At 38.3% G+C, this 23,156-nt stretch overlaps 3 protein-coding genes across 5 annotated transcripts in view; 1 reads left to right on the top strand and 2 right to left on the bottom strand.

The window, feature by feature from the left end:
- Positions 1-371: 371 nt before the first annotated feature.
- On the bottom strand, positions 372-12,469 carry fam171b (family with sequence similarity 171 member B). Of its 2 annotated transcripts, none has more exons than XM_042513353.2 (8): positions 12,244-12,469; positions 10,464-10,697; positions 8,371-8,463; positions 7,706-7,864; positions 7,062-7,235; positions 6,852-6,968; positions 6,640-6,763; positions 372-6,025 (listed from the first exon to the last, which is right to left on the bottom strand). In XM_042513353.2, the coding sequence occupies exons 1-8, from the start codon at positions 12,467-12,469 to the stop codon at positions 4,732-4,734; spliced, it is 2,421 nt and encodes an 806-aa protein (XP_042369287.1). In that variant the 3' UTR covers positions 372-4,731. The 2 variants fall into 2 exon arrangements, with proteins under 2 accessions (XP_042369287.1, XP_042369288.1); XM_042513354.2 differs by having other exon boundaries at positions 7,062-7,232.
- Positions 12,470-12,557: 88 nt separating this feature from the next.
- On the top strand, positions 12,558-23,076 carry LOC148185469 (ATP-binding cassette sub-family C member 4-like). The gene is made up of 4 exons (XM_088074832.1): positions 12,558-12,691; positions 22,284-22,389; positions 22,587-22,665; positions 22,759-23,076. Exons 1-3 carry the CDS (start codon positions 12,588-12,590, stop codon positions 22,620-22,622), a joined length of 246 nt encoding a protein of 81 aa, XP_087930958.1. The 5' UTR covers positions 12,558-12,587; the 3' UTR covers positions 22,623-22,665; positions 22,759-23,076.
- The window catches only part of LOC121963000 (SLAIN motif-containing protein 1-like), a 41,775-nt gene continuing 39,720 nt past the window's right edge, over positions 21,102-23,156 (bottom strand). For both annotated transcript variants that reach the window (XM_088074831.1, XM_088074829.1), the window contains one exon: positions 21,102-22,115. In XM_088074831.1, coding sequence (XP_087930957.1) covers positions 22,040-22,115 — 76 coding nt within the window. In that variant the 3' untranslated portion in view covers positions 21,102-22,039. The remainder of the gene's footprint in view (positions 22,116-23,156) is intronic.

Here is a 23,156-nt window from a genome sequence, read left to right as displayed (position 1 = left end):
GTAACTTAAGCCTGATGTTTTATTCTGAAATATTTGCTTTTTTTAAAATAATGTGTACTGGTTGTATTTTAGTTAAAAGACTACTGAGAAATCAATATGCGTGGCCATGACAACCTTGCTAAAATAAAGTTCAAAGTGGCCTAAGACTTTTGCACAGTACTGTATATTTCCTGCAATTAATCACTTAAATAGAAAAACATGGGAAATAGGGTCCAGGTTAAAAAATACCACATTTACCTTTTAATGCAGTTAGAGAAATCAAAAATATGTAAATTTGAAATATATCTGAATTAATGGGGTTTTTTTGGTAATTGTGCTGAAATTAAATTTCAAGAAGTTGTAAAAAAAAGACTGGCAAAAGATACTGTAACTGGTATCAAGTAAAGTTTATTAATTTAGTGCACAAAAAGGCAAGACTAGTAACACTACCATTATTACAGAGGTAAACACAAGAGGTGGAACAAACGAGAAACAAAAGCTCATGAGATTCAATGGCTAGACACAAAAGGAGCACGCTATAGAATACATTAAAATCAATACAAATACATTCAGCGAGATCAGTTTGAAACAGGAGTGGCAGTAAGTTTGATTTCTTTGTCAAGAATAATCAGCACAAAGTGTTCACAAACTACTCCTCGTGTTGCTGTGTAAGCTGGGCTGTGATGTGTTTTAAAGCTGAAAGTATTTTCATCTGTAAGCATACTGAATGATTAAGTGCTCAACTTGTTGCTACATTTAAAATCACAAAGCTTGGGCTTGTCACACACTCCCTTTGTAAAAGACAAACCTTAAAAATAAACTGTAACATATCTCCAATGACTGGTTCAGAAGTCATTCAGCCATTCACTTGAACACACTAATGCACCTCCCAGACTTTTAAATCAAACAGAAAACGGCAAAATAAGTGAAATCACAGCTACATGATACATTAAATGTCATTTTGCTATTTACATACCAAAAAACACATGAATGAAGCTACAGAATCAAGTTTTGTACATACAACTTCAACTCATCAGGGAAAATTTACAATATGACGGAAGACTAAATATGGCAAAATTGTCGCTGCCAAGTTCAATTTTTGATTTTAGTTAATGGTAAATATTGCTCATAAAAGTGCTTTGTGGTATTTGCGGCCAGTGTTGCAACAGACTTTATTATAAATGGTCAGTATTGTGTTGTTATCATTGCTGTTTTTGTATTTACATTCAAAATTGAGTAGGTTTGTGGGGATGCTGTTTGCCGAGCTCATATTAAAGTGCAATGTGTTTAATTTCAAGACAAAAGCTGGCGTGTCAATAAGTGGATGCAAAAATGTGAGAAACAGACATACCAGGAACATTTATTGAATATTAGTTGAACTAAAAGTTAAACCAAAGTATTGACCTGTGAAGTTATTACAATTCATCTAAGTGAATCCATCCGTTAGTTGTTGAAACGTTCGACACAAAACTACACGTTGACCTTGTGATGGTGTTGGAACATAAATCACAAACCAAATTTGGAGGGATTCATCTTGGCACCTCAAATGTCTGTACAATATTTAATTTAAAAATTTAACAAAAATAATGTAAAACCCTTAAGTTAAGTTAAACCCTTTGAAACCGGAGCAAAATGCCTTGATTTCTTTCAAAAACCAGTGAATGAAGAAATGACCCAAAAATTAGCAAGAAATTAGTAAAATGTACAAGGAAATTACTGGAACATTACAAAAAAATAAAGCAATAACAATAACAAACAACCATGGAAATGACTTGGAATAAGTGCTTAAAAATGTATAATAATTCTGTGACATAATTTTAAATGTCATTACGATAATTAGAAATGCATTTCTCTTTTTCCTACCTAGACCTTTTTGAATCTGATTTTCTAAAACAACTAATTAGGACCCCCTCAAAAACAAGATGATACATCTGAAGGAGTTTTCCTTCCAATAAATGTCTAAAATTTCTGATTTATTGCGACATTCTTAACCAAGTTGTTAATTTGCCACCATGTTAATGAAAGAAACTGCACCAAGTTGCTCTGGGTACAAAGAAATCGAAGTGATGAAGTAAATCTATTATAGGGCTGTATCTGATTTTGAGTTTCTAAGTTTTGTTTTTATTATTTGAACATCAGATTTTATGACCTCATCACCCTAAAAAAAACTTGAACAAAATCCTCCATTTAAATAATTCCTTTGTCTTTTAACAATAATATTCCCTTTATTTAATTATTTAGTGTAATTTATGGTTTGCTGCAAAACCACCCTGTTAATACAGGTGTGGGCAAATATTTTTTCAAAGCCTAAACGACAAACAGGGATTGCAGAATATTTAATTCGATAAAAACATGTTGTTAATGTTAACAATAATTAATTTTTTTGAAATTCCAATTAATTATGACTTCTGGATCTAACAGCGTAAAGTTATTGGAAATGTTTGAATCACGTGAGTCAGAAACAATCCTATGTAGCCTCAACTGCAATTTAATTTTATAAATAATACTTAAAATTTAATCTGCAACTGTGCAGAAATACCAGTTTTCAGCAGAATGAAAGGACTTGCAAATAAATAAATAAATAAATAGACCATCACAACATTTGATAGCATGTTGATCCAGAATTTGAATGTAAACGTTAAGAGGGAAGATTCAAATCATTTGGTACAGCCCTATGTTTTTGTGAGTGTTAAGAGATCTCATAATACAGGCTGTGAAAGCAAAACTCCAAGGCACCAAATTAATGTAAATAAAATAATTACAAGTGATAATACTGCATGTTATTAAAAAGAAAATGATGCATTACTTGGTTGGGCAAAGCTGAGCTGAGCTGTGTTGGCCTCCTTAACTTCACATTGCAAATATAGATCAAATAGTTTCCTCAGAGCATCTTAACAGCATCCTTCAAACCAACCAGCATTTACTGCTTTTTAATGCTGCGTTCACATGGAATCAGGCGGACGGGAGACGCAGGCGGACAACGTGCTGGGCGGCACGGGAAAAACAAACGCATAAAAACAAAACATGTCAACAAACTTTTCATTTAACGGCCATATTTTCTCCTTGTGTGAACATTCAGCTGTAAATTCCAGTCACAGAGGAGAGCAAACAGTGAAAATATTTTTACTTTGAGCAGTAATGCCGTCTGCCATTACTGTTGCAAGTATTCTTGGCCAGCTTCATCTGATTTTCATGTCCTGCTCTTATTCGCTTTGTCGTCTACCCTCCGACTAACCCATGTGATTCAGACAGGCAGGCTTCGTCATCCGTCACTTAATCAGATAAAATTGTTGACTGAGCTTCCGGATATTTGGTGTGATTCTTGTACAAATCCAGGGCTATTGTTGTTTTAGTTTCTTACAGTTGGCAGCACAACACTGAGTCTCTCTCCAAGACTAGACTATGAAACAAAATATTCAATAAGTAATCGAACAGCTATGATGAAGTAATGTTTGCTCTACAGTAAAAACATTTTCATACACACAGGTAGACATTCATTTTCATGCATTCGAAAACAACCGTCGGCTTAAAACCTCCAATATTAGGTGCGGTAACTTCAACATGGCAGCTTAACTTTACAATGTACATCACTCCAAAATCCACTGGAGTTAGATTAGTCATCAACAAACGCGACAAAACGTCATGAGTTAAAAACTTGAATTTGTCATGAACCCCAGACTCTTTTTTACCAAAATGAGGCTGGATGTTTAAAAGAAGCACTGCAAACAGGGAAAGCTTCTACGTCGTATTTAATTTACAGCAGGCATTTACGGTGAGGATAAGTGCACTACACATAGACCTGTACCTGTGTCCATCCTGCAAACTCACCAGATTTAAGTAAATACAGACAAAAACTGTGCCTCATGTGATCATATTAATGATGACAGGCAGTAAGAAGGCACCCTCTATTTTGCCAGTACTTGGGGGCTGTGGGATTTCGTGTTCACACGGACATTTTGCTGTGAAGAATCTCGCTGGTGATCTTCAGAGAAATGGAGAAAATGGTGCTTGAACGTGACACTGATCCTGCTTTGTTTTTTTAAGCATAGCATTCTTTGGCAAAGTTGTACAATCACGAAACTTAACAACAACAATGCCGGCGTGAGCACAAGTGGTAAAAACAAATTTGGATCACTCAGCACTAATGATACCACAGCACAGGGATACTCAACTTAATCTGCTTTGGGGCCACTTTTGCAAATTGACAGGGGGCAGGGCCAGTCACAGCAGCCCCATACATGTCTCTAGGATTTAGGACATTTCTCAGATTTCAGGACAATTGTAGTCTTTTCTGACATTGTGAGGGTTGCAGGACAATTTTAGGATTTTAGAAAGCTTCTAGGATTTAAGAAGATTTCAAGGTTGTTGTACCTCTAGGATTTTTGGGCATTTCTGGGATTTTCAGAAATTTTAGTTTTCTGGACATTTCTAGGATTTTAGGACATTTGGGGTTCAGTAAGGACCTCTGTTGGGAGGTGCTGGGGTCCTCCACTGGCACTTTTTTTGATGTAGATGCTCTGTTTTGATGCGGTTTCATTCACTATGGCACTTTATGTATTCTAAAAGTACGAAGTCAATTCCCATTATAAATCTTTATTTTCATTATCAATTAGAAAATGTTTGAGCCCGGCATCCTGTTTTGGGACCAGATTTAGCCCACAGGCATAAGTTGAGTATCACTGCCATAGCAAAATGTGGGTTAAATGGTTGATTGGACATTTAAGTTAGACAACAGAAATGCTTTACAATGCTCTAACTCCGCTTGGTCAGAGGTCGCCCCTCACGGACATGCTTCGCGCTCCTCTTTTCCGTCTTCCCTTTCTCTCTCACCTTCCTCAGACGCCGTGGAGGCGGCGTACCTCTTGACTCGCTGTCCTCCTGAGCGCTGGATGTATCCATCCCGTCTCGCTCTTCGGGAATATTGGGGATAGCCCCGCTGCTCCCGTCTAAAATGTTCCTCAGGGAAGGGTCCTCTGGCGTGCAGGTGGCCGTTGTGCCACTCTCGCTGCTGCTCAGGTCCTGCTCTTCGCCGTAGCGACCCCCGCGGCTGTGGTGCTGCAGCGAAGAGGCCCTGATTGAGGGCCTGTCACGCTCCGTCTCGCGGATATTCTGCTGGGGCTCGTTCATGTCCACCCCTGAGTCCAGGCTGGTGTCATTGCTGCTCGGTGGGCGGTGGCGGCTCTGGAGCTCAATGATGGAGTGGCGAACCTGGGCAGCGGGCTTTCCGTCTAAGGAGACAAACCAGGCTCTTGGGTGAGACTTGCCGCGGGTCAGTTCCAGCAAGGTGCGCTCTGAAATCCCCTGCAGCTCGCTGGGTACGCCATGACCACCGCTGAAGGCCTCCATACCAGCTGCCTCATTTAGAGTCCCAGGTACGGAGACGGAGGATTCGAGGAGGTTACTGTAGCGTCCCCACACAACGGCGTTGGGGCCTTGACCTGGAGGAGGCGTCTCCAGAGGCTGGGGCTCGTCTTGGTTGCTCTGCTGTGGGCTGCTGCCACTTTGGTGATGGTGAGGGACTTTGGGGAGGGTCTGGGTGTAGCTGTCTTTACTGGCAGGCTCTGAGTGAGCATCGTACTCGCCTCCATTGCGGGGGAAAGTAGCAGACTTATGCTGCTCCTGAGCACTGAAAAGCTCCGGCGCCTGAATAATCGCCACCGGCTGGTTGTAGATATGAACCAACTTATCAGGAAAGAAGTTGTCAGTGTTCATGTTGGCCTGCTCAGACTTCTCCCGAAGCCGAGCCACCTCTTCACTGTTGATGTAGTGAGACGGCTGGGAATTTTTGATCCGATCCAGAGCGATGTTCTCATAAAGAGGAGCCGCCGGGCGACTCCCTGGATCCTCCACATAGATGTTGTAGTTGGCTTTGTGCCTCGGCGTGGACGAGGGTTCACACTGGACGCTGCAGGAAGCGAGGCTGTTGTCGCCAGAGCGGAACAGCAGACCTTCTTCCATGTGGGTGGAGGTGGTTTGGTCTTTTTTCACCACTGTGAGTTTGGAAAAGCGCGCTCTCCTCCGCCTGGGCTCTCGATAAGATCCCCTCCTATATTGAAGAAACAGAGTTGAGTCAGAATAGAGGTCTGTTTCAGAGGGCAGCGTTTCAAACACGCCAGGCCCAGTAAGGGCAAACTAAAGGGGCACCTTAAAGTTTTTAATTTTAAGCTTCTTTTTTTTTTTTTTTTTTTAACTATTTTAGCCTGGTCTCACTAGCATGTCGCCAAAATACACCCCTAGGGTAGTTTTCCTTGGAGTCATTACAGTGACACCGTGGGCACCCTTTAGCGTCTGCAGGAGAAGCACAGGACTTTCAGCCAATTTCATAAACCCATCTGTGTCATTTTTTGACATTAATGTAGTAGAAAGTGCAAAAAAGGTCATGACTTAGCACAGACTCCTGCATATTCAGTCTCCTCTCTGTAAGATAAAACTCAAATATCAAGGATTTTTGCTGTGATTTTAAATATTCATGTAACGATTGGTGTAGCTTATTCAAGATCAAACCTCTGCACTGTTTATTTAGAGCTCAAAGCTGTGTTTTTGTTCACGTGTCAATAATTTCAATTAATAATGAATTCTTACTTAATAGAAAGTAATGTAAGAAAAATGTATATACTGTAAATTGAAGCAGTTGATAGCATTTCTGAGCAGCTTTCTTACCTGCATTGACACAGTAGCAAGGAAAGAAAGCCAATCACTATCGCCAGCGTCGCTCCCAGTATTCCCATCAATAGGTAGGTGTGGTATGACAGGAAATCAATGGAGCCTCCATGTCCCAAGTAATCTAGATGGTTAAAAAAACGCACAAATGTTTGCAAATGATTTGCCAAAACACATTTTATAAGCTGAGTTAATGAAAGTGAGTTATTTACCGTTTGATGAGGGAAGGGGGGCAGCAATCCAGTAGCCCAGATGGGAGGCGGTGTATGTCCAAACCAGCTCATTGCCAACTGTTTTCACTATTCCCAGACCCTGATTCTCCCAGGCACCTGTTGTTATTGTACATTACGATATCACATCAAATCTAAATTCTAAATGCTTTATCTATGTAACAATGTTTTAACTTTATTTTGCATGCTTACCGGTCTTCAGGTTAAAGGCCCAGGCTGGCACCGTGTCAGAGGCCCTGAGGTGCGTGCTGTGTCCCAGGGGCAGGCTGATTTGAATGGGTCCCCGAACCTGGAGCTCCTCGCCACCAGAGTACAGCACGATGTCAACAGCTGCCACCGCCTTCAGCTCGATGCTTCTGAACGCTGCTGAAATCCAGTCAGAGGAGTCAATCTATCACATTTAAGTGGTAAAGTAAATCCTTAACTGTCAAATTTTAAAACTTTAAACATTGACATACATGTGTTTTGTGAAGATATCATCAGAAATAATACAGTGTATATTCTTTATGCTTGGATGGCAGTGGGATCAAAAATTGTAGTTTGAATGGGTTTCAGTAGCGAGTTTTTTTGCACTTAACAGTATGAATGAAACAATTGTGTTTACACTGTGTATTTTACACTTATTGTAGGAGCTAAGGTGGAAATCCCAAGATTAAACAAGAGTAAACAACCTTGCCAAAATGTATGCCTTATGCATGGACACAGCCAAAAATATCAAAAAATGAAGAATGTAAAACACGTACAATGTGCCAGACAGTCCCTGATGGGTAATAACCAAACCAAAACGAACACGTAAGACTAAGATTAAGCTGCTTTTAACATTATTGAACACTCACATGATTTTTTGCTGATGATGCCTGGAGTGCAGTTGGCGCAGTCTTTTGCTAGATGGTACTGTGGTACAGTCAGAAACGCAGTCACAGAGGAGACGTTGCTATTATCAGACATTGTGAGGAGGTTCTTGGGGAACTTTACCTTGGGTTGGGATGAGCTGTCTGTAAAAACAAGAGGCATGTGATTCGACTAGATCTTGACACACAATGTCAACTCTAACCCTAAGATGACCACTTATTGCATTAAATATAGATTGGCTTTAAGAGATGAGAGAGAAAAAATTAAAAAGAAGAGCTGAAAGCACCAATAAAAAGGGCCCTTGCACCCCCACGTATGTCGGGGTACTGGTCTGACTCCAGCTTCAGTGGTCTGAGTTTTGACCCTGGAGTGAGCTATTTGACATGTTGTAGTCCTACCAGTGGCCAGTGGGTGGCAGTGGAGGGGACACAAATTCCATGTTCATGTCGCTCTCTGCTGTTTTGTTATATACCGCCAGTCTTACTTTACTACTTTAACCACTGAAAATCTTTTCAATTGAAGCCCTGCAATGTAAAATGCAACCCAAGAAAGAGTGAAAGGTGTGTTTTTCTATAAATCAAAGTTTTGATTTGCTTGCTAATATGAAGGCAAATAGTTTCTGACATCTAAAAAAACTGTCTAAACTCACCAGGTAACTTTGCGGTGATGACCACAGAGTCTTCAAACAGCCAGATGTTTCCCTGACTGTGAGGGAGCAGCAGCAACGTGACGGCGGAGAAAACTGCAAGGACACAAGCAGGAATGGTAAAACATAAAACACAAATATTAATATTGTTTCAGCATGTTTTCCAGTTTTTAAAAGTATAAAGTTTTCAAATTGTTTCCAAGAAAAATGGATATCAAAGGTAGAGACATTATCTGTCAATAATCCTTTGAGAAACGACTGATGTGATGAAAAATTACTACTTACATTTAGTGTAAAATAAAACCTTTCAAAACCTTAGCAAAACCACTTGATTCCCTTTAAAAACGTTTATAAAAAAGATATAAAAGGAAAAAAATCTGGGAAAATTAATTCAAAATTCACAATAGTTCTGTAAAATAATTTAAAATAAGTTAATGTGATAGTTATGCAGATATTGTTTCCTTGACATATATATATCTTTTTTTATTTCTACCAATTTCTTGCAATTTGAGGAACATTTCTTACCAAACTACCCACTGCCTTATTTCTCATGTTACTGAAAGAAATTGTACCAATTTGCTCAGAGTTCAAAGGTTTAAATATTTGTGAAAGGCATCTGTCCAGGTTTCAGGGGTTAAGTAGTAAAGACACAAGTCAACCTTTGTTTGGTTTGGTTTGTTTTTTTGGACATAAAAGCTGTTTATGTCTGGCTGAGGCGCCTCTGATATTGCAGAGCAAAGCAGCTCTCGACAGATGACACTCTTTCATCATCCCTTTGATTTCATCCCTCCCAACACCTGCTCCATCTCAGTCCAGTAACAGGAAGTGAGAGCACAAACAATAGACCCAGGCCCGCTGTGGCTAAAGAGCCCCCGCCCCCCTCCGCACACGACTGAGCGCAGGACAAAGACAGTTTGCTGAGGCAGGCACATGTTCCCCCCAACGCTCTGCGTGTTGCTGTACAGACAATCAATAAAAAGACGGCGTTCGGTTACACTTGACTGTGCAGCGGGAACATAAATTGCCTCATCGTGAACAAACCTCAGTGACAAGTTGTATGTTGTCGCAGACACTTGATTAATCTGTAATGAGCATGAATAATTCAGCTGTGTGAGTACGGGGGCTGGCATGGCAGGAAATATGTGCTCACTTATGGCGATAAAGACTATTGTGAAGCACCATAATATTTATAGAGCAAAAATGGTGTTTGTGTAAGAGAAATGCATCCTTGAGTTCAGTTTTTTTTTAACTGAGTATCAGCTAAATGTCTTAATTTTGTTTATTCTTACTCTTCTCCCTTATCGGGGAGGTCAAAGTCAGCTTCGACCCAGCAGCTGGTCATAGTTTGGTGTTCAGAATTTCGGCAGAATTCATATTAAACCCTTGAAACCTGGATTGTCATTAGTTTTCTTGTGCTGCATTTAGATGAGCAAATTGGTTTGATTTCTTTTGAAATCATGGGGAGAAAGGCATGCAAAATGCCCCACAAATTGCAAGAAATTAGGAAAAGGTGACAAGAAAATAACATGAAAATGAGTTTTTTTTAAAAGGGCAAAATTTAAAAAGAAATTATTTGGACAAATATCCAGAAAACTTTATTTATAACTATTCTAATTTTATATTGAAATTATCTTTCAGAGAAAAAAAATATTCACTCAATATTCATTCATTTTTGGGGTAACTTTCTTCTAGTGCTGTATTGTTTTAAAACCACTGATGCAGCTTGTAATTTTTACACTTAGCTCTCCTCCTGCTAATGTCAGCATGGATGTTATCGTTCCCAGTGTAGCATTGTCACACTGATGTGTCGATAGTGAGTTTATTACCTAATTTCCCCCTGAATAGATCTCTGTCCTTCCCAAAAACATTTTCTATTTTCCCACCAGATGCCTTTAGTTTCTAAGCCCTGCTATTTAGCTTGTTTACAACTTATGTGACAAACCAGGAAAACATCTGCCGCTGCCATCAATGAATGTTACCTTGGGCAAATATCGGCTGACACCAATGTTCGGCCGATTAATAGGCGCATCCCTCAGCGCCAGCCCGTCATTCTGGGACAGCGAAAGGGTTAAAAACTAGTTGTTAGTGTTACTCACTGGGTCTCTTGGCGGTGCTCCAGGGCAGCGGGCTGGGGACGTAGCCCTCCATGCTGCCCAGCAGTGTCAGACTGAGGCCTGGGCTGTATGTGACCCAGAGCAGAACGTCACCTCTCTGGCCTGCTCGGGCCGAGCTCCTCAAGGTGTGATTTACGTAAACATCCACCGAAGCACCCGGCAGCGGCTGACGGGTCACCAGGTCCCTCACCAGGACCTTTAGGGCAAACTGAGGCTCTGGGGAGAAAATAAAAGATAAAAGTATCTTGATTGAGACTTTGAAAATGCCTCTTTGTGGCATTTAATAAATGATTTTCAATACCTTGATATTGATATGTGACAATATTTTCAGATTGGCTATTGGTGCTTTCCTAAATGATTGAATACTGATCGCCCGCCCCAGTGTTTCTGTGCACGTGCGCTCTGTCTGTATGCAGACCAGCCTCCACCACTTCCTCCCAGCAGTACTCAGTAACCTTTCTCTCACCATGAAAAAGTGATGAGGCAGGCACAGCCGAGTCTGTGGGAGAATGAAAAATACATCAAAACCAAGTCCCGTTCAACGATTCTTCCCTTACGACAGTATTGCAGGAGCACGTAGAAGATATTTAGCAAGTTACTAATTTTTCAATGTTTGGCTGTTGTTGGGGGACTGAAAAAGGATGAAAACTAGAGTTTTTAATCTTAATCAGGTGAATTTTGCTAGCAGAGTTAATTTTAGTGTACTTCTACATTTTTATTTCTCAAATGCACAGTAGCCTGTTTTCATGTTCAAAAGAAAGTATATTCAATATCATTTTATTCAGTTCAGTCGAGCTTAATAACTGCTCATGTGCAGTACAAATTTGGCATGAAATAGTTCCTAGAAAGCACTCAAGTGTGCTTTGGTGTTTTCCGTGCCCACAGCAGTTGTAAACAGGGGCCATCAGCGAGCACAGGCTCAGGTCCTGTATCAGCAGAGCAGTTCAGGATTATAACGCTTCCCATTAATACATCACCTGCTCAGGCCAGAGATAAAAACCCTAATCCTCCAAACCACTACATTATACGTCTTAATCCTGCCACAAAGAGACAGAAATCCACAAAAAGATGCATAACAACTGCAAAGATGCAGAAAACCACCTCAGAGTCAGTGTGTCTTCCTTCTAAGTTAGAGACGTGGCGGGGCCTGTTTTATCATAATCCACCCATGGGTAAACATTTTTGCACAAAAATGGCTTATATTTAGCCAGCTTGTCCTTTACATCTTCAGGTATATCTAAAATTTTACACATTAAAATAGCCTAATCACTGAGTGCTCTCTCAGCACACAGCATTTCAGCTTCAGTCCTCATCGGGGAGTACCTGGTGCTCCCCTTCATGCAGGCCAATTGTGTGAAATTTAAGACACATTTCTGTCTTTTGCGTGCAAAAGTAGACCATAAAGTACTTTAAATTCTATTATTTTGACACTCAAGTCAATGAAAAGTGTCTGATTGAATTAAAAGCTTCATTCTGTTCATTTTCAAATGTATTTATAGACATGCTCACAGCATTTGCCTCCTAAAAATCACACCAACCTAAATTTGATGTGTCTAAACAAGCCAATCATATAATATATCCTAAATGTATTACAGTTGTAATTGGCTTCAGTTTCACACAAACAAACAGCCGAATTACGGGATGCACAGAGCTGCTACCTGATCCAGTTATGAGTCACACTGTGTCTTCTGTTGCAGCTCATTTCCATTTTCTCTAACAATGAGCGCCTGACGGAGAGCTGCTGCTGCTTGTTTTTGTTTACCTTCCATCAGAGCCGAGGCGCTGAGGAGTCGCCCGGAGGCGGTCGCTTCGGTGGCGGACGGGTCCCCGACCGCGACGCTGAGGCCATTGTCCCCGGGTGAGGAGGAGGGCAGGCCGCCGCCCTCCTCCGCTGCTCTCACCGGCCCATCCAGGCACCAGATCAGAAGCAGCGACGGCAGGAGGAGCAGCAGCGGCGGCGGCGGCAGGGAGCGATCAGCGGCGGGCATGGCGAGAGGGGGAGCAGGCTCACAGACATAACGAACCGCGAGAGACGAGCTCCGGAGGGGAAGAACGAGGTCCCGTGGTGGTGTTTGTCCTTCTTCTCATGAAGGCCTCATCCGTCTCATGGTTTCTTGTGATGCTGGTGCGGACAGAGGAGGGGAAAGCCCCGTGGAGAAAGGATGCGCTGGTGCTGAGACTGGGTGTGTGGCCGAAGATCGTCTTCGAAGGTAAGATGACACACTCAGTTGAATTTTGCAAAAAATGTACATTGTGTCATTGGATTTTGTGTGTAATTTTAGCATCCAAACATTTTAGTTAGGGTGTGACAGTTATTTCTTAGGGTGGAGGGATTAAATAATTTTAAGAATTACAGACATGTTTTTTTTTTTTAATTTTGGCTCAAGGGAGGGACATATGACTGTAAAGAGTTGTATTTTGTATTTATTACAAATAACTCAAAAGCCAGTTCAAAAGATGTATATTTTTTTAAAAAAAACTTGCCAAGATCACCAGTGATGAACCCAAAGATTCAGTTATTAGAATAATTGTAAAATTAGAGTAACAATATCTTAAGTCTAGCTTGTTCTTAAATTTCTTCTTTCATTGCTCATTGCCTTCTTATGGTTTTTTTTTTTGAAAAAAGTCAAGCTAATTTGCTGAGGTTTCAAAAGGTTAAAAATCACATTATTCTGCACAGCCCATTTAAAAGTTGGCCAAAAATAAACATTTGCACAACTCCCCCCAAACTTCACCCTTCTGCATGCATAACAGGAAAAACAAAGTAGTTTTTAACTGCAGGATATAGTTTTAAACTGTTAACTTTGTAATGATTATTCACGTTTTGCTCATTTGTTTTTTGTTTTCCCATTAACCCTTACTTGTGCTGTTTGCTTGTAGCATTGCTCCAAAGCCTACATTTGCTGTAAATATGAATTAAAAAATTGGTTTGGGCCTGTTAATGGTGGACATTTTTACATTTTACTCCAACAACCCCCCTCTGCAGCCCTGTGGTATTTTCTTTTTTTGTTAAAATAGCAACCAAGGCAACAACAGAATTTGATGCTTTTATCTGTTTTATATCATTGCAGATGTTTTTATTAACATTTTACAATTTTAACAATAATGTAAGCAAGACTGAAGACCATGTCTGTGCCAGCAAAAGCTGCAGAGTGAGAGGTCTTACTGTCTCTAGCATCTGTGGTTAGTCTGGAGATGCTGTTACATCATTGGGGTCTGCGTGGTCCTCTGTCAGCAACCCAAGATCCCTGGTTCCCTATCTTTACCACCACTGATTTGACAAAAATGTAAAAACATCCACCATTCAAGTCACATGCCAAGACTGTCAGAATTTAGGTCAGGCAATATGGAAAATATAAGGCAAAATACAGCAATTTACTGTGAGTATTTGTCAAGTTAACTTACAAATATACAGTAAAAAATAAATATTTGGCCCTCAAACAGAAATGTGATGAAAGCGTATGCTCTTCCTGTCATTTTTACATTAAATATTTATGCAACTTCTCTTATGTAAATACACTGCTTATGTAAATCAGTCATTTTGATCTTGCAAGATCTAATACTGCCCCCATGTGAAGAGAGGCATGCCAACACCTGCTGTGCTTATTAAAAGAAATGCTTATTTTTGTGCAATTTATAATACACAAAATGACAACAATAGCAAGTAATATGCAGTAAGGAGAAAATTTGACAATGTTAAAGAGAACATAAAATCATCTTTCTTTTAATTATTTTCAAGCACATGTTGTACTAATTTCAGCCCAACCAGTATACCTTTAACACACGTATTGCTCCCAAAGATATTCTGTTTACAAAGATGATTGAAATTATATCTTTAAAGTCATGGAGGCAAATCTATACAGATTGTTGAAAGTAGTAAGTAGTAACTTAATTGTCCTTTATTGAATTCATACATAGCCTGCCAAAACCTCCACCCAAAACCATCCAGGGCAATGAGTAAATTGCAAGAAAATTAGTGCATTTTTTTAAAAAAAGCGTGTGAACTATATTTCTAATAACCTTAATTATATAATTTAAAGTATTTTAAGTCATAGATATATTTTCAAAAATATTTTACAGGTAATTTCCCTGTTGTTTTGTTAGTTTTGTTTTTTTTGCTAATTCTGAGGTCATTTTTTTATTTTTTTTTAACTTTTTCCTAATTTAATCCTGATTTCTGGGTCATTTCTTTGCTCCTTGCCTTCTTACCATGTTTGTGAAAGAAATTAGACCAATTTACTCAAGTTTTAAGGGTTAAAGAACTTACAGCCAACCTCAAAATTCAGATATGGTTTGGCCTCCCGGTTCGTGTTTCTGGTTTCCCTCATTCTTCACAAAAACTATAGTATGGCGAAAAAAGTCAAAATTTGACCCCTCCTAAAAATGGCTCAAAACCACTTGGAATAGCTTGTAGAAGCGCGTTATAGCATACAAAGTAGAAATAAAGGTCAAAAAAGGCCAAAAACCTGATAATTTAGCATGACCCAAAAATGGGGAAAAAAAAGGCAATAGTATAGTATGGCAAAAAATTCAAAATTTGACTGCTCCTGAAAATGGCTAAAAATGATATAGAATAGCTTATAGAGATGCGTAATAGTATACAAAGTGAAAATAAAGTCCAAAAAAGGCCAAAAACCTGATAATTTAGCATGTCCCAAAAATGGGGAAAAAAAGGCAATAGTATAGTATGGCGAAAAAAGTCAAAATTGGACCCCTCCTAAAAATGTCTGAAAACGACTTAGAATAGCTTGTAGAAGCGCGTTATAGCGTACAAAGTGGAAATAAAGGTCAAAAAAGGCCAAAAACCTGCTAATTTAGCATGTCCCAAAAATGGCGATAAAAAGGCAATAGTGTAGTATGGCGAAAAAAGTCAAAATTGGACCCCTCCTAAAAATGTCTGAAAAGTACTTAGAATAGCTTGTAGAAGTGCGTTATAGCATACAAAGTGGAAATAAAGGTCAAAAAAGGCCAAAAAAACAGCTAATTTAGCATGTCCCAAAAATGGCGGAAAAAAAGGCAATAGTATAGTATGGCGAAAAATTCAAAATTGGAGCGCTCCTGAAAATGGCTAAAAATGATATAGAATAGCTTATAGAGATGCGTAATAGTATACAAAGTGAAAATAAAGTCCAAAAAAGGCCAAAAACCTGATAATTTAGCATGTCCCAAAAATGGGGAAAAAAAGGCAATAGTATAGTATGGCGAAAAAAGTCAAAATTGGACCCCTCCTAAAAATGTCTGAAAACGACTTAGAATAGCTTGTAGAAGCGCGTTATAGCATACAAAGTGGAAATAAAGGTGAAAAAAGGCCAAAAACCTGCTAATTTAGCATGTCCCAAAAATGGGGGAAAAAAGGCAATAGTATAGTATGGCGAAAAAAGTCAAAATTGGACCCCTCCTAAAAATGTCTGAAAACGACTTAGAATAGCTTGTAGAAGCGTTATAGCATACAAAGTGGAAATAAAGGTCAAAAAGGCCAAAAACCTGCTAATTTAGCATGTCCCAAAAATGGGGAAAAAAAGGCAATAGTATAGTATGGCGAAAAAGTCAAAATTGGACCCCTCCTAAAAATGTCTGAAAACGACTTAGAATAGCTTGTAGAAGCGCGTTATAGCATACAAAGTGGAAATAAAGGTCAAAAAAGGCCAAAAACCTCATAAGTTAGCCTGTCCCAAAAATGGCAAAAAATAGGCAATAGTATAGTATGGCAAAAAATTCAAAATTGGACCGCTCCTGAAAATGGCTAAAAATGATATAGAATAGCTTGTAGAGATGCGTAATAGTATACAAAGTGAAAATAAAGTCTAAAAAAGGCCAAAAACCTGATAATTTAGCATGTCCCAAAAATGGCGATAAAAAGGCAATAGTATAGTATGGCGAAAAAAGTCAAAATTTGACCCCTCCTAAAAATGTCTGAAAACGACTTCGAATAGCTTGTAGAAGTGCGTTATAGCATACAAAGTGGAAATAAAGGTCAAAAAAGGCCAAAAACCTGCTAATTTAGCATGTCCCAAAAATGGGGAAAAAAAGGCAATAGTATAGTATGGCGAAAAAAGTCAAAATTTGACCCCTCCTAAAAATGTCTGAAAACTACTTCGAATAGCTTGTAGAAGTGCGTTATAGCATACAAAGTGGAAATAAAGGTCAAAAAAGGCCAAAAACCTGCTAATTTAGCATGTCCCAAAAATGGGGAAAAAAAGGCAATAGTATAGTATGGCGAAAAAAGTCAAAATTGGACCCCTCCTAAAAATGTCTGAAAACGACTTAGAATAGCTTGTAGAAGCGCGTTATAGCATACAAAGTGGAAATAAAGGTCAAAAAAGGCCAAAAACCTCATAAGTTAGCATGTCCCAAAATGGCAAAAAATAGGCAATAGTATAGTATGGCGAAAAAAGTCAAAATTTGACAGCTCCTGAAAATGGCTAAAAATGATATAGAATAGCTTATAGAGATGCGTAATAGTATACAAAGTGAAAATAAAGTCTAAAAAAGGCCAAAAACCTGATAATTTAGCATGTCCCAAAAATGGCGATAAAAAGGCAATAGTATAGTATGGCGAAAAAAGTCAAAATTTGACCCCTCCTAAAAATGTCTGAAAATGACTTAGAATAGCTTGTAGAAGTGCGTTATAGCATACAAAGTGGAAATAAAGGTCAAAAAAGGCTAAAAAAACAGCTAATTTAGCATGTCCCAAAAAATGGCGAAAAAAAGGCAATAGTATAGTATGGCGAAAAAAGTCCAAATTTGACTGCTCCTGAAAATGGCTAAAAATGATATAGAATAGTTTATAGAGATGCGTAATAGTATACAAAGTGGAAATAAAGGTCAAAAAAGGCCAAAAACCTGCTAATTTAGCATGTCCCAAAAATGGGGAAAAAAGGCAATAGTATAGTATGGCGAAAAAAGTCAAAATTGGACCCCTCCTAAAAATGTCTGAAAACGACTTAGAATAGCTTGTAGAAGCGCGTTATAGCGTACAAAGTGGAAATAAAGGTCAAAAAAGGCCAAAAACCTGCTAATTTAGCATGTCCCAAAAATGGGGATCAAAAGGCAATAGTATAGTATGGCGAAAAAAGTCAAAATTGGACCCCTCCTAAAAATGTCTGAAAATGACTTAGAATAGCTTGTAGAAGCGCGTTATAGCATACAAAGTGGAAATAAAGGTCAAAAAAGGCTAAAAAAACCAGCTAATTTAGCATGTCCCAAAAAATGGCGAAAATAAGGCAATAGTATAGTATGGCGAAAAAAGTCAAAATTTGACAGCTCCTGAAAATGGCTAAAAATGATATAGAATAGCTTATAGAGATGCGTAATAGTATTCAAAGTGAAAATAAAGGTTACAAAAGTCCAAAACTCTCATAAATTAGCATGTCCCAAAATGGCAAAAAATAGGCAATAGTATAGTATGGCAAAAAATTCAAAATTGGACCCCTCCTAAAAATGTCTGAAAACGACTTAGAATAGCTTGTAGAAGCGCGTTATAGCATACAAAGTGGAAATAAAGGTCAAAAAAGGCCAAAAACCTGCTAATTTAGCATGTCCCAAAAATGGCGAAAAAAAGGCAATAGTATAGTATGGCGAAAAAATTCAAAATTTGACCCCTCCTAAAAATGTCTGAAAACTACTTCGAATAGCTTGTAGAAGCGCGTTATAGCGTACAAAGTGGAAATAAAGGTCAAAAAAGGCCAAAAACCTGCTAATTTAGCATGTCCCAAAAATGGGGAAAAAAAGGCAATAGTATAGTATGGCGAAAAAAGTCAAAATTGGACCCCTCCTAAAAATGTCTGAAAACGACTTAGAATAGCTTGTAGAAGCGCGTTATAGCATACAAAGTGGAAATAAAGGTCAAAAAAGGCCAAAAACCTCATAAGTTAGCATGTCCCAAAATGGCAAAAAATAGGCAATAGTATAGTATGGCGAAAAAAGTCAAAATTTGACAGCTCCTGAAAATGGCTAAAAATGATATAGAATAGCTTATAGAGATGCGTAATAGTATACAAAGTGAAAATAAAGTCTAAAAAAGGCCAAAAACCTGATAATTTAGCATGTCCCAAAAATGGCGATAAAAAGGCAATAGTATAGTATGGCGAAAAAAGTCAAAATTTGACCCCTCCTAAAAATGTCTGAAAATGACTTAGAATAGCTTGTAGAAGTGCGTTATAGCATACAAAGTGGAAATAAAGGTCAAAAAAGGCTAAAAAAACAGCTAATTTAGCATGTCCCAAAAAATGGCGAAAAAAAGGCAATAGTATAGTATGGCGAAAAAAGTCCAAATTTGACTGCTCCTGAAAATGGCTAAAAATGATATAGAATAGCTTATAGAGATGCGTAATAGTATACAAAGTGAAAATAAAGTCCAAAAAAGGCCAAAAACCTGATAATTTAGCATGTCCCAAAAATGGGGAAAAAAAGGCAATAGTATAGTATGGCGAAAAAAGTCAAAATTGGACCCCTCCTAAAAATGTCTGAAAACGACTTAGAATAGCTTGTAGAAGCGCGTTATAGCGTACAAAGTGGAAATAAAGGTGAAAAAAGGCCAAAAACCTGCTAATTTAGCATGTCCCAAAAATGGGGAAAAAAAGGCAATAGTATAGTATGGCGAAAAAAGTCAAAATTGGACCCCTCCTAAAAATGTCTGAAAACGACTTAGAATAGCTTGTAGAAGCGCGTTATAGCATACAAAGTGGAAATAAAGGTCAAAAAAGGCTAAAAAAAACAGCTAATTTAGCATGTCCCAAAAAATGGCGAAAATAAGGCAATAGTATAGTATGGCAAAAAATTCAAAATTTGACTGCTCCTGAAAATGGCTAAAAATGATATAGAATAGCTTATAGAGATGCGTAATAGTATACAAAGTGAAAATAAAGTCCAAAAAAGGCCAAAAACCTGATAATTTAGCATGTCCCAAAAATGGGGAAAAAAAGGCAATAGTATAGTATGGTGAAAAAAGTCAAAATTGGACCCCTCCTAAAAATGTCTGAAAACGACTTAGAATAGCTTGTAGAAGCGCGTTATAGCGTACAAAGTGGAAATAAAGGTCAAAAAAGGCCAAAAACCTGCTAATTTAGCATGTCCCAAAAATGGGGATCAAAAGGCAATAGTATAGTATGGCGAAAAAAAGTCAAAATTGGACCCCTCCTAAAATGTCTGAAAACGACTTAGAATAGCTTGTAGAAGCGGCGTTATAGCATACAAAGTGGAAATAAATAAAGGTCAAAAAGGCCAAAAACCTGCTAATTTAGCATGTCCCAAAAATGGCGAAAAAAGGCAATAGTATAGTATGGCGAAAAAAGTCAAAATTGGACCCCTCCTAAAAATGTCTGAAAACGACTTAGAATAGCTTGTAGAAGCGCGTTATAGCATACAAAGTGGAAATAAAGGTCAAAAAAGGCTAAAAAAACAGCTAATTTAGCATGTCCCAAAAAATGGCGAAAATAAGGCAATAGTATAGTATGGCAAAAAATTCAAAATTTGACCGCTCCTGAAAATGGCTAAAAATGACATAGAATAGCTTATAGAGATGCGTAATAGTATATAAAGTGAAAATAAAGTCCAAAAAAGGCCAAAAACCTGATAATTTAGCATGTCCCAAAAATGGCGAAAAAAAGGCAATAGTATAGTATGGTGAAAAAAGTCAAAATTAGACACCTCCTAAAATGTCTGAAAACGACTTAGAATAGCTTGTAGAAGCGCGTTATAGCATACAAAGTGTAAATAAAGGTCAAAAAAGGCCAAAAACCTCATAAGTTAGCATGTCCCAAAATGGCAAAAAATAGGCAATAGTATAGTATGGCGAAAAAAGTCAAAATTTGACAGCTCCTGAAAATGGCTAAAAATGATATAGAATAGCTTATAGAGATGCGTAATAGTATACAAAGTGAAAATAAAGTCTAAAAAAGGCCAAAAACCTGATAATTTAGCATGTCCCAAAAATGGCGATAAAAAGGCAATAGTATAGTATGGCGAAAAAAGTCAAAATTTGACCCCTCCTAAAAATGTCTGAAAATGACTTAGAATAGCTTGTAGAAGTGCGTTATAGCGTACAAAGTGGAAATAAAGGTCAAAAAAGGCTAAAAAAACAGCTAATTTAGCATGTCCCAAAAAATGGCGAAAAAAAGGCAATAGTATAGTATGGCGAAAAAAGTCCAAATTTGACTGCTCCTGAAAATGGCTAAAAATGATATAGAATAGCTTATAGAGATGCGTAATAGTATACAAAGTGAAAATAAAGTCCAAAAAAGGCCAAAAACCTGATAATTTAGCATGTCCCAAAAATGGGGAACAAAAGGCAATAGTATAGTATGGCGAAAAAATTCAAAATTGGACCCGTCATAAAAATAATGCACCTCTACAAGCAGTTTTAAGTAGTTTTCAGCTGTTTTTAGGACTGAAAGTTTGGACTTTTTACATGACCTTTTTAAACATTTGACAGTGTGTAAGGGAAATGTTAAATCCAGTCAGTGGATCAGGAGGAACAGTTTAGGAGTGGGAGTGGCCTGTGTTTATAATTCAAGAAAATTGATTAATATCTTCAAAATAAAGACTACATGTGACTAAATTGACTTTATAAGTTATTTAAAAGTTGCCAGTTTAGATTTTACAAAGTCGTGAAGAAAAAGCAATCTTTAAATCAGTGTTTTATTAAAATGTTTCACGCATTCAGTCTATCACAATAACAAAAGGATTTGGGAATTTGTTAAATGTGCCATGGTGACGCTAACTTAAAAACACAAGTCAAAGAGTACACACAAAGAGCTACATTATGCCGTGTAGAAGTGTGAAATCTCCCGAAAACATTTCTTTAACTGTATCCAGAAAAAACAAATGTAAAGGGAAGTGCAAACATTGGAAAACAGAACGTAAAAGTATAAGTGAGTTAAGAGTTTTTTACAAAGTGCAACAAGAACAGATCCCTCTGAGGGCTTTAAAGAATTTTAAAGTGTGAATATGCAGTTTTGTGATGCCATAGTGAGACAGATTTTGTAAACACATTCAGACAGTGTCATTTTGGTCACATTTAAAATTCATTAATATTGCATCAATATATATATATATATTTATAATTAGCACACTCAATAGTTAGCTTTGTACACAAACACATACTTTAATGTAAAAGTTAGACCAAATGTGCCCAAACAAACAGGGACCAATTAAGTTTTAGCAGCATTGTTGGCGCTTGTTGCCAGAGGAGAAACACCTGATTAGTTAAAAATTTATTGAAAATAAAGGTACAAATACAGTATTGTGAGGCTCATAAAAACTGGCAGCCCTCATTAGCAGGTTAATATTACTGGTACCCTACAGCCAGTGTGTTTATTGCACAACAGCAACAGGGAACAAGTCCCCCTTGGCACGGACCGACCCATCTTTCCCTAATAAATTCTGCATAGAACTGAATGGATGACGTGAGTTCAGCTGTGGCCCTTTTGGATTCTATGCAGGATTTAAAGTTAATTTTTGGTCACACCCATTTAAATGTCCCAATGAAAAAACGTATGTGGAGGTGTAGCGAGTTGCCCCAGCCAGCAGGGTTTACACTGCACCAGTTAACCCGGTCATCAGTAGCAGCCGTCCTTCCAGGTGCTGTCACGAAGGGCACTGAGGGTGGACAAGCTCTTTGGAGGCGTCAGTAAACTGCGAAAGAGAATGCAGAGAGATCATATAAAATTCTGTTAAACTGAAAACAATGTGATCAAGCGATGTTGTATTTTTTCGAGATCTGGAATGTCAACCATTGACAAACAAATTCTGATCAGGTCATCCTTAAGTCAAAGTTTGACTTCTTGTCCCGTGTGTCTGCAGGACAGATGAAGTGGTCCAGAAAACCGTAGAGGACAATTTTGGAGAGTGCACCGTGCTAAGCATCGCTCATCGTCTCAACACTATGACAGACAGTGACAGGACACTGGTGAGTCCTTCACTCTCTGATTCTAGAAAAAATGTACTCAGTTGAGATTTTTACTGCACAAGGTGTAGAAGTTAAGATGTTGAAGCTGCTGCTACAGTATGTTCATTTTCGAGGTTTTAATGATTATGATACATCATTTTTAAACCCAATTGAAAGTACAAAGAGCTGCTCTATAACAAATGTGGTTTTGTTTCCAGGTTCTAGATGCTTCAAGATCTGGATGGCATCTTTAATAAAATGGTGCAGCAGATTGGAAAGCAAGAGGCAGCTAAACAGGCAAGTTTGAACTGCAGAACAGAAACACATTTTTAAAGATGAAAATAACTTTTGTCTTGGGCATGACTAACTTTGCAAGCTATCTTTCTTCAGGTAGAAGACAACAGAAGCCATCCCAGCATATGAAATGGAAATGCAAAACCAGCAGAGGGTAACTTGACTGCCCTGCGAGCCTGGGGAAGCTCCAACTCTGCACTTTGCCAGAATAGTCAAGAAAGTGCCCAGGCTAGTCCTGCTCCTGCAGCGTCTGGTGACAGCACATGGGCCTGATAGCGCTCCAACGATGGTATGTTAGGAGGCCGATGCCTCAAACGGAGATAATACGGTCATTTTTCTAAAGAATGTTGAAATGGATCACTATTTATTTTGTATGCTTTATATTTATCATTTGTTCATTTGCTGCTCACTGATGTCTTGATCCTTACAAAGCTGTAAGTGCTTTATGTAAGTTTTTGCAGCACTTTAATGTCATAATGTACAAATAAAATAAA

The sequence above is a fragment of the Plectropomus leopardus genome, chromosome 24, assembly GCF_026936395.1.
Source record: "Plectropomus leopardus strain MGB_pleo_1.0 chromosome 24, ASM2693639v1, whole genome shotgun sequence".
Lineage (NCBI taxonomy): Eukaryota > Metazoa > Chordata > Actinopteri > Perciformes > Serranidae > Plectropomus > Plectropomus leopardus.
This window is presented reverse-complemented; position numbering and strand designations above follow the sequence as displayed.